The sequence below is a fragment of the Poecilia mexicana genome, unplaced genomic scaffold (genome assembly GCF_051168715.1).
Source record: "Poecilia mexicana isolate PSO_F unplaced genomic scaffold, ASM5116871v1 scaffold_19, whole genome shotgun sequence".
In the NCBI taxonomy this organism is placed as follows: Eukaryota; Metazoa; Chordata; class Actinopteri; order Cyprinodontiformes; family Poeciliidae; genus Poecilia; species Poecilia mexicana.
The window spans coordinates 3,973,773-3,984,724 of NW_028263388.1; the positions used below are offsets into that span (position 1 = coordinate 3,973,773).

The window sequence follows — 10,952 nt, forward strand, 5'->3', positions numbered from 1 at the left end:
AATGAGTTTTAATAGGCATGACGGGATGCTAGCTAGAACACCGACAGGCTGACAGTTCCTGCTCGTACCTAAACATGTAACCGCTTCGTAGGCCAAGTAGAAGCTGAAGCACTTCAAATGCATTCATATTTCTGTGACAGAAGGCTCTGGGGTTAAACAGTTCATTTAACTGTTACCTGTTCCAAAAAGAAGAAGAAGAAGAAGAAGAAGAAGAAGAAGAAGAAGAAGAAGAAGAAGAAGATTTTTTTTTGATTTTTACCAAAACATTTATTTACAATAATTTAATAATACACTTTTACATAATCAGGTCAATGAAAACTAAATAAAAACAATAAATATTCACATCAGCAGTTTGTTAAAATTTAGTTCTCCCTGATTTGAAATGGTGCACAATACATTATTAAAACCCCACAACTGTAAAAAACTATTTAAATCCCCGGTGGCTCTGTGGAAACAAAATTCCAGTCTTAATCTAGCTTTGATGTTACACTTCCACAGAGCCACGGCATCAAATTGAGGTCCAGCCTGCATTTTGTCTCGTCGAGTTATGTAAATTGCCATTTTGGCCTCTGCGATTAAATAGTTTAAAATGCGGGATTTAAAACTGGTGGCTCGACTGTAATGCACACCGTAGATAAAAACAGAATTGGTAAAAACCACGCCAAAAAGGCTAAAAACTCTCATCAAAAAATTTAAAAAACTGGTCAACCGTACACAATCTATAAAAACATGAAAAACACTCTCAGACAAACTGCAAAAAGGACACTCATTTAAAACCCCAGGACTGATGACCGATAAAAACGAGTTTGTAGCAATTGCTTCGTGAAGAATCCTCCACTGGAGGTCACCGGTCCGTTTCTTGATTGGAGGCTTATACAAAGTCCTCCACTGCGGTTTTTGTCCCCTAAGTTTGTCAGTCCAGACACTGCTGGGCCTATTGTGGAGAGTTCTCTTGTTAAAAATCTTTGTACATTGTTTGTATAGTACTTTTGGACCAGTCTTGCATAAATCCATCCCTTGAACGACGCTCTGCAGCAGGGGACCACCATCTTCCCCAAATAATGGATCCAGGACTACCTCCGGAAAGGGGTCATTCGGGTCAGGCAGACATTTTTCTGTCGCGTATAGCTGCAGGAGCCGCCTCTCCTCAGCTGACAGCCTCTCTTTCACCCGGTCCAGGAAGCGCCGTACCAGTCTGGCGGACCGGACTCCAAGCAGCGAGCCAACCTCCTGGACATCAGAGAAGTCCGGTCCCGCCACCCGCACCAGCCGCCACAGGGTCACCGTCCCGGACCTGGATAGTGCCTCGGACAATCCTGGCACGCTGCCGTCGTGGACGTCTAGCCTTGCTCCACACACTAGTGGTTCTTCTAAAAGCCAATGCAGAGAATTATGCGTTTCTGCCCTTTGCAATTTAAAAAGAGCACAGGATTTAAAAACACCCTGATAAAACTGAGGCAACCCCTTTAACTTTAAAAGACTAAAATCAGTTAAAAACAGAGCAGCATCCAACCCCAGAAAATTTACACGTCTGAGGATACAGCTGGCCACATCTCTCCACACAGGAGATCCTGTCAGGTATTTCTGTAAAAACTGTAAACGAAATGTTGCTGTTCTACTGGCCAGGTGGACAAGGCCCTGGCCCCCCTCCTCTCTGGATAAAAACAACACAGACTGTGGCACCCAGTGTAGACCGTTCCAAAAGAAATTTACCATCTCTGACTGTATTTTGACTAACAAGCCAGGTGGTGGGTCCAGAACAGAGAGTTTGTGCCACAGCTGCGATGCCACCAGGTTGTTTAAAACCAGCACTCTTCCCCTGTAGGACATCTGAGGGTGGAGCCACTTCCACTTTAGCAACTTGTCTTTTATTTTCTGCTCGACGTTTTCCCAGTTTTTATTTACAATATCTTTACTGCCTAAAAACACACCAAGATACTTAAAACCGTCTTTTTTCCACACAAGACCTTGAGGGAGAACTGGGAGCCCAGCAGACCACTTGCCAACGGCCAGGGCTTCGCTCTTTCCCCAGTTCACCCTCGCAGCAGACAAAACAGAGAACTTTTCTGTGATCTTGGTTAAAACACTGACATCTTGCTGATTTTTTATAAAAACAACAACATCATCAGCATAGGCAGATAAAACAATATTGTTACTAAAACCAGGTAAAACCAAACCATGAACACTCGAGCGTATTTTCTGGAGGAGGGGTTCCAGGGAGAGTGCGTAGAGCATCCCCGAGAGCGCGCAGCCCTGTCGGACGCCTCTACGCACCCTAAAAGGAGCACACAGGCTACCGTTGATCTTCAGCACACTCTCAATGTCACTGTACAGAACCTGGATCTTGGCAATGAGACCCTCGCTGAACCCAAACCCCCTCATGGTTTTCCAGAGGAAGCTGTGTTCAACGCGGTCAAATGCCTTTTCTTGATCTAATGAAATCAAGCCAGTTTGTAAACCCAATGAACCGGAGACCTCCAAAACATCCCGAATCAGGTAGATGTTATCTACCATGGACCTGCTGGGGACGCAATAGGTCTGATCCCGGTGGATGACCTGCTCCATAGCCTTCCCTAGCCTTGTGGCCAGGGCCTTGGAGAGGATCTTGTAGTCCGTGCAGAGGAGGGACACGGGGCGCCAGTTCTTAATGTCCTGCAAGTTGCCCTTTTTTGGCAGCAGGGTTATGACCGCCCTGCGGCAGGACAAGGGGAGTGAACCGGTGGACAAACTCTCGTTGTACATCTCGAGCAGGTCTTTTGCCAGAAGATCCCAGTAGGCCTTGTAGAACTCCACCGTGAGCCCGTCAACGCCCGGGGACTTCTGGCCCTGCATTCCGAGGAGGGCCGTGTGGAGTTCTTGGAGCCCCAGGGGGCGCTCCAGCTCGGAGTTGGTCTCCTCGGAGACCTGGGGTAGTTCATCACAGAACTCCCTAAACAGTTCCTCGTTCTCTCTGTATTCGCTTTGAAATAAAGAACGATAAAACTCCACAGCCCTCCTCCTGACCTCACCTGGCTCACTCAGTTGGCGCCCCGTGTCCGACAGCAAGGAGTGGATCAGCTTCCTCTGCCCGTGCTTCCTCTCCAAGCCGAAGAAAAAGCTAGAGGGAGCATCCATCTCTGTGATGTTCTGGACCCGGGACCTGACCAATGCGCCTTGGACTTTATTCTCCAGCAGGTTTGCTAAAGTTAGCCTTTTAGATTTGAGAGCTTCAACATGCTCTCGATTTCCTGTGGATTCACTAAGTCGTTCTAATTCCACAATGTTTATCTCCAGATCTCTGATAGATCTGGTAATGTCACGGGTGACGTTGAGAGTGTGCTGTTGACTCAGCAGTTTTATCTGTACTTTTCCATAGTCCCACCACTGTTTAAGACTAGTAAAATCAGACTTTCTTTTTCTAAAACCAGTCCAAAAATAAACTAAAACCTCCTTAAAACCCCGATCATAAGTTAAGGCTGAGTTAAAATGCCAGTAAGCGCTTCTAGGTAAAATGTTTTTGATAAAAACACTACCTAAAAGCAACGAGTGATCTGTAAAAGCCACTGGTAAAATCTGGCATGTTTTAAACACATTAAAATTGTGTTTAAAACAATAAAAACGATCAAGACGGGCTAAAGAGATTTTATTTTCTTTAATGTGGGACCATGTATACTGCCTGGAGCCTGCATGCATCCTTCTCCATACATCCACCAGGCCATTAGATGAGACCAGCCGCCGCAGAGCATGTTGGGCTGCTGGATGCGGCTCTGCATGATTACGATCTAAAAACTCGTTGTCAGTGCAATTAAAATCCCCACCTATAAAAACATAATCCTCAGACCCACAATCACCCAACCGTTCCTCAATTTCTTCAAAAAAACGCCTTTTCTCTGCATTGGTAGTGGGAGCATAAATGTTAATAAAAACTATACTAAAATTATCAAACTTTGTCTTAACTAAAAGACACCTCCCCTGAATGACATGTTCGATTTCCGTTGAGTTTGGGGTGAACGCTCTGGAAAAGAGGAAGCCCACCCCTGCACTCTGGGAGGTGCCATGACTTAAAATGACCTTCCCCCTCCACTCTCTGACCCAGTCAGTCTCGATTAAATGATCGCTGTGTGTTTCTTGCAGGTAAATTACATCGATTTTCTTTTGGTTCAGCATTTGATAAATCAAAGCTCGTTTTTCAGCTTCCCTCGCCCCGTTAAGATTCAATGATGCCATTTTAAAAGAATCCATATTGGGTAAGAAGCTAAAACCAAAATACCAAAAGACTATAAAAAGAAATAAAATACTACTGTGCATCATTTAAAATCAAAGTTGTTTTCTAACTTTAGTCATTATTTTCTTTAATCTAAAAACTTCTGTTTCTGCAAAACCTGATACTTCTTTGTTCCTGATGTGATATCTTGCTGAGAAATAAAACAGTTTTAAATCAGGAAAGAAACTTTCAATTTTTATACCTCTGAATCCTTTAGTTTCTTTTAAAAAAGTTCTAAAAGACTCTACAGGGTATCTTGGTGTTTTGCAACTTGTTTGACTGACAGATATTTCGCTGCTGTCAGAGAACCAGCTCTCATTGTCGCTGCTGTCCGACACCTCCTTCCTCTCTGCAGCCAGCTTGCAAGCTTGCTTGCTGGCCTCCACAGCAGCCACCACATTCCTCCTTTTGCTTCGCCTCTTTAACGGGGCTGAAGCCTCCAGCTCCATCACCTCCTCTGTCTCTCCTGCCACTCCAGTTCCAAAAACCAACTCTGCACCGTTCTGTTCCTCCACCTGCACCTCTCCTTTCTCTCCCTGATCCCCACACCCTAAATGCTCTTCATCGCCCCTCACCTCCACCTGCTGCTCTCCCTGCACACCATCTCTCTCCCTCACTTCACTTTCACCCTCACCACCATTCACCCCATCACCACCACCATTAATACCATCACCACCGACATTCACCCCATCACCACACAACACTGTGCTCTCATCCTTTCCTACGCTCATTTCCACACTTTTCACTCCTGACATCTCAACAGTACCTTCCGCCTGCTCCTCTGCAGCGGGCTCCTCCACCGCCGCAGCGGGCTCCCCCGCCGCAGCCGCCGCGGGCTCCCCCGCCGCGGCAGCGGGGTCCTCTGCTGCTCCAGCCTCACCAGGTGGGCTCCCCACCTGCCCAGCAGCAGCGGGCTGCTGCTTTGCACTCGGCGGGGCCGGCCCGGCCCTGTCGGGGCACATTTTTACAATGTGCCCCTCCTGACCACAAGCAAAACACTTCATGTTAGAGGATGTAGCAAACAAGATGTAATCAAAATCATCTATTCTAACATGAAAACGCAAGTTTAGCTCCTCGTCACGTCGATTTAATATCATAAACAGTTGTCTCCTATGGGAGACAACATGTTTTAACAGTGGCGACTTGCACCCAGACGGCACTTTTCTCATCGGTGACACCACTTTACCGTGTCGAGACAGTTCTTTAATCAAAAACTCGTCACTGATAAACGGAGGTACGTTTGAAAGTGTTACCTTAGTTGCAGGCGATGTTAGTGGCGTCACCTGAAGGAACAAACCGTTCACAGAAACGCCTACCTCCACCAACCGTTGAGCCTGCTCGACCTTCTCCACGAACAATACAACAGCTCCATTCATTCGAGCTGCCGATCTAATGGATCCATGTCCAACCACCTCACCGACAGCCAAACAAACTTCCTCCACGCTGCACGGAGAACCAGCGCCCACCTTGACCCCGTTCTTCCGTGTCAGCGTGGAGAAAGCCCCACCACCAACAACCATGGCGTCGTCAGACGCCGGCCAGCCAGGCACGCCTGACGGCCACACCCGAACCCAACCAAAAACCCCTAAAAACGTGACAAAACTAACACAAAGATACAACTAAACAATTAACATAAACACCCAGTGAAAAAACAGTAAGAAAAAAGCCAAAAATAGAAGTTAATCACTCGCTCTCTCTTTCGCTCTTCTTCCGCTCTCCACTCACCCTCCTCTCACACGAAGAAGAAGAAGAAGAAGAAGAAGAAGAAGAAGAAGAAGAAGAAGAAGAAGAAGAAGAAGAAGAAGAAGAAGAAGAAGAAAGAAAACAACCAAAGAGAAAAGGCCAAACGGACAAGCTCAGCCTTGGAAAACCCGTGTCAAGATCTGAAAAACAGAAAGACAAGGAGTTCGTTCAAGTGTTAATTGGCTAAGCTTTGACCCCATTAGTCCAAGCCAAGTCACTTCACGCAAATGGATGTTTTTTTTTTCTTGGTGTTATTGTTTTCAAGACGGTGATTTGAAAGAAAGCTTTTCAAAGTAAATTACTAACTGCGCCTTTAAAGAGGAGCAGTAGGTCCTTTGAAGAATAATACCATGTTGGAACAAATTCAACATGTATGACTGGTGTTACTGAACTGTCTAGGTAAAATAGTATCACAACTTATACTCTTGTTCTCAGATTATACTTTATAAATTACCTGGAAAATAATATGGCTGATCTTTTTTTTTCACGCCCTGTCCTTTTTCATGCGCCACTTGATATATATATATATATATATATATATATATATATATACACACACTGCTTAAAAAAATAAAGGGAACACGCAAATAACACATCCTAGATCTGAATGAATGAAATATTCTCTTTGAATACTTTGTTCTGTACAAAGTTGAATGTGCTGACAACAAAATCACACAAAAATCATCAATGGAAATCAAATTTATTAACCAATGGAGGCCTGGATTTGGAGCCACACACAAAATTAAAGTGAAATGTTCCCTTTATTTTTTTGAGCAGTATATATATATATATATATATATAACTTTTGAAAATTGCTTTGGATTTATTACAAATATAATTGACATGGACATGAAAAAGAAAGGAGGAAAGACAGGGAAATGTTTCAAAGGAAAAAGAGGGGATATGAGTAGATTACAGAAAGAAGCATAGAGAGAATACAAGTCAACATCACCTACAGAAAAAGAAAAGAACAAAACCAATCTGAAGATAGGAACTCAAAGCATATTTTATGACTAGCTCACAAGAAGAAATACTCCACCTTATTTGGATTTGAGATATCTCCCAACTGAAATTCTTTATTAGGCCCGAGCAGCTAAGCGCTGCGAAGGCCTATTGTTATTATGTTTTATTATGTGTTATGGATGCATATAAATGAACAAAATTAACGAAAAGTCTCTCTTCCATTCGACAGCTCAATGACCAAGTTAACATTACTTCCATTCAGAAGAATCATGTTGATAAAATTAAGATTACTTTAAACTTAAATCTCCTTGGGCTAAGAAACATTCCAGGCTCAACTGTGATCTTCTCCTACAACATGTTACAAGGCTTGAGAGAAGGAATGAAGGCCATTTCTTTTTATACAGTTCTTGATTGTACAAATAAAAAAATGGTAAAAGGTCTACTTGGGCCTTTTACCCCAAATAGGTTACCCTGTAGTTGTAGTTCCAGTTAACTGGAATTACAACTACTAATCACCAGTTCCTTGTGCTTCCACTGATATAAAACCCTGGTTCTGACCCAACTAGAGGTATCCCATCCTAGAACTTTGCTACCAGGGCAAAAATCCTTTTTCACCAGCAGCTACTGGTTTGCTCATGGGGGAGCAGGAGTCCATCAAAGCGTAGTGATCGCTATGTCTAAGTTTTTGGAGTTTAGTTTCATTTTGACATGAAAGCTGTAAAAGTAGCAAGGATGATACTCTGGATGAGAAGATGACTGTCTTTTATCTTCCTGGTTTATTTTTAATTCACACATCAGGAAGTTTTAAATAGGTCAATGAGATGTGTGTAATGGCATGGCTCTGATTTGATTCTTGGGTGATGGAAAAGCAATCAGTTTTTTTTTTTTACAGATCCAGCTTAGAACTGGTTAAGAACTGGAACCTCTTTTGTGGAAAATCTCCAACCAAATATTTTCTTCTCGCCAGTTCAGCTCACAGGTTTTCTAAAGAATTTATTTGTGGTCGTGTTACGGCAACAACCCAATGGTAACATAATTTCATGCTGTACTATGTGGAGGCGTTACTCATCTTGGCAAGCAGGACAGTTGAAACTGGTTGTATGACTTACTTCAAAATTATTTCAGTGATAATGTCTGACCATCTGAAGGCAGAGCACTGGAATAAAATTTTCAGGTGATCTATAATTAGCAAACAAAAGTATTAAGAAGATACAGGTCTTCTTAATAATAGATACAGGTTTATTAAGGCACAAGTAATAACCGCAGCTGAACACTGAATTCCACACCGCTGACGGCTTTGCACGCCATTATTTGGGATGGGAGAGCATCAAAGGTGACACAGCTACAACAAAGATGTGACTTGACTTTCCATAAAAGCTTATTGATTTCTTCAAATTCATATTTCTTCAAATTCATACCCACCTGTTTGTGGGTTGTCAAAATAATTGATGCCTAACTTTGGGCATCAACAATCTAATGGTTTTATGGAGACTTGGTGACTCCAAGTTGCCAGTCTTTGCTGCAGTTCTCTGACAGTGAACTTCTACCTGATCATACTATAAAGCTGAATCCTCATCCTCATTGTTTATCCCAGGTACAGATGTTCCAAAGTTTGTAGTTATTGCTCTGACTATGGACATGCTCAGGTCAGTAGATTTGTCCTTACTGTCATCTTTGTCTTTCTGCCTCATTTGAATTCATTCACTCTTTTCATTCTAATTTTGAAAAATGTGTATGAAAAATGATTTATGAATGACCTCTTGATTGTCAGTCAATTTTTTAATGTTGTTTACCAATAATAATAATAAAAGAAATACAATTTAAAATTCTTTACACACCTTTAAGAGGAGCACCAATCTTTTTTTTTTTTTTTTTTTTAGAATTTTTAAAAAGTTTGCCCATCAAATAAATACATTTGATTGATGGTCTTTATTACCTTTTTACTGGTCACTAAAATATATCTGCCTATTTACTGTTATTGTCATGCAGTTTTCTAGTTGAGGCCCTGAAGCCCACAGAGGCCCAGTATTGCTCCAGGGGCCACCTTCCATTGTCTCCAATTAGATTTAACATCCCATTTGTTTTGTCATCCCCCCCTGACTGGTACCTTTCTTAACTACACACTTGCTGTGGAATGTTGAATTAAGGCCTGGCCAACAATGACAACAAAAAATTGACAAAAGGCAAAGGACCAAACCCAACTAAGTCACCTCCTCTACATATACAATTCCCATGCTTACCTCAATGCTTCACCCTGCTCTTCCATTTCAGCCCAGCCCTCGCACCCCTGCCAAGCCAGGAATGCTTAGGGAGTGGGGGGGTACTGACCCTTTCACCCAAGTGTCTCACCTTGGTTTCTCAGGGAGATTAGTGGAGTGGAGGAACTGGGAGTGTCTCGTGAAGCAAACTGCTGATCCTGTTTGGGGAATATTTTGGACAGGGACCAGGTCTGGAACACACAAGTCTTAAATTTCATGCTGTACAGCAGCAACCTTGTAGACTTTTTTATGCTTTACTGGTTTGGCGATTATTCAAAAATGTGAAGTCCATGCAACTGCTGCACAGCAGTTTTATATTATGGAGCCTGCCATTATGCATAACTGAACGCAGACTTATTAAGAGCGGGCCCTCCTCAGTGGCAACACTCTGAAGGAAAACATTAAAGTGTGACTTACGATTTTATGAGGTTGGTTTTCAGAATTTGGTTTCCCTTGACTTCCGTGTTGATATTGGAGCTCTGCTTGAAATCAGCATTCCAGCTGTCTGCCAGGCTCCTGAATCAAATGAACAGCAGCGTGCAGCACCAGGTGTATGTTCCACTGCTCAGGTGGGCTGGGGGTCCGACAACACAGGTCCAGGTGGCAGCAGCGGGACGCCGTCTGCTGATGTCTTCTGGTCCCCCCCGCCTCCAAAGGAGGCATGACATCATAGCCACAGTGTTACAAATCATCGTGGGTGTTTGCATGTATATATTTTTACACTTTTATGAAGAATTTATTAAATAGATTGGGTGTCTCCCACTCTAATACTTGAGATCTACTGTCCTGTAGGTTTTACATCCATCTATAATCCAACACACCTGAATCAAATCTGTGCCAAACCTGATGAAATACTAAAGAGGTAATTCACTCATTTTGGCAGCGGTGGTAGGAGTTGGTTCTGGAATCAGTGGGTTGCCTGTTGGAGCTGCACTCTATCAATCCTCCACCCTCCTTGCCTGCTGATGCTGGTCAGAGGGCCCATTGGTTCCACTGCATGGCAGCCTCTCCTGTCAGACATCAGTGTGTGAATGTGTATATGATTGAACGTAGTGTGAATCATTTTGGGACCCTGTGGACTTAGTAAAGTGCTATACAAGTACAGACCATTTACCATTTTATAAGAAGAATGCTGAGATGTGTAGTTTTACACAGCAAATTTGGAAGTGTCAGATTTCCAGTGCAAGTGTTGTATGTTAAAAATACAGTGTTAATTCAACAACATGAGTGTTAGTGAGTGTTAGTTTTCCTAACACTCATAAAAGAGTTCCAAAGAGTTAAACAAAAAGCAATACAGTCCAGTGTTGATTTCTAAATTAACTCCAACAGTCTAAATCAACATTCAGTCTGGTGTTGATTTAGTCCCTTCCACAATTGTTACATATTTGTGACATCACATCTGGGAAGGAGCAACAGATAGGGATTGCAGCAGGCCTACAGCCTGAACCTACAGATGACCCACATGGGAGGGAGAACATCCTTTCAGGTATCCAAATCTTCTTTATAACATCTGATGAGAATTGTAAAGGAGAGATCTTCTACTGAAAACTGTCAACAACCCCAGTACATTATATAGTAGGGTGCCCCATTGTTGACTCATGGTTGCTAAAAACCTTACCAGACTGACTGATTTTAGTGACATAGTGAGTGTAAAATATTGAATAAAATGTTGTGCCACATGACCGGATTTATTTTCACTCTTATATTTAACTTTATGACACACAAAACTACAAATGAATCGTCCT

The 10,952-nt window shown here is 42.8% G+C and overlaps 1 protein-coding gene across 2 annotated transcripts; it reads right to left on the bottom strand.

Annotated features, from left to right (window-relative positions):
• Positions 1 to 243: 243 nt before the first annotated feature.
• Positions 244 to 6,058, bottom strand: LOC148153574 (uncharacterized). 2 transcript variants are annotated; one of them, XM_088000869.1, is made up of 2 exons: positions 5,010 to 6,058; positions 244 to 1,370 (listed from the first exon to the last, which is right to left on the bottom strand). In XM_088000869.1, the coding sequence occupies exons 1-2, from the start codon at positions 5,761 to 5,763 to the stop codon at positions 340 to 342; spliced, it is 1,785 nt and encodes a 594-aa protein (XP_087856995.1). In that variant the 5' UTR covers positions 5,764 to 6,058; the 3' UTR covers positions 244 to 339. The 2 variants fall into 2 exon arrangements, with proteins under 2 accessions (XP_087856995.1, XP_087856996.1); XM_088000870.1 differs by lacking the exon at positions 244 to 1,370 and having other exon boundaries at positions 3,613 to 6,058.
• Positions 6,059 to 10,952: the final 4,894 nt, after the last annotated feature.

Coding starts and splice junctions, on each gene's coding strand:
- LOC148153574 (XM_088000869.1), bottom strand. CDS start 5,763: ATGGTTGTTGGTGGTGGGGCTTTCTCCACGCTGACACGGAAGAACGGG. Junction 1,371..5,009: donor TGCAGAGGAGCAGGCGGAAG/GTACTGTTGAGA, acceptor ATTGGCTTTTAG/AAGAACCACTAGTGTGTGGA.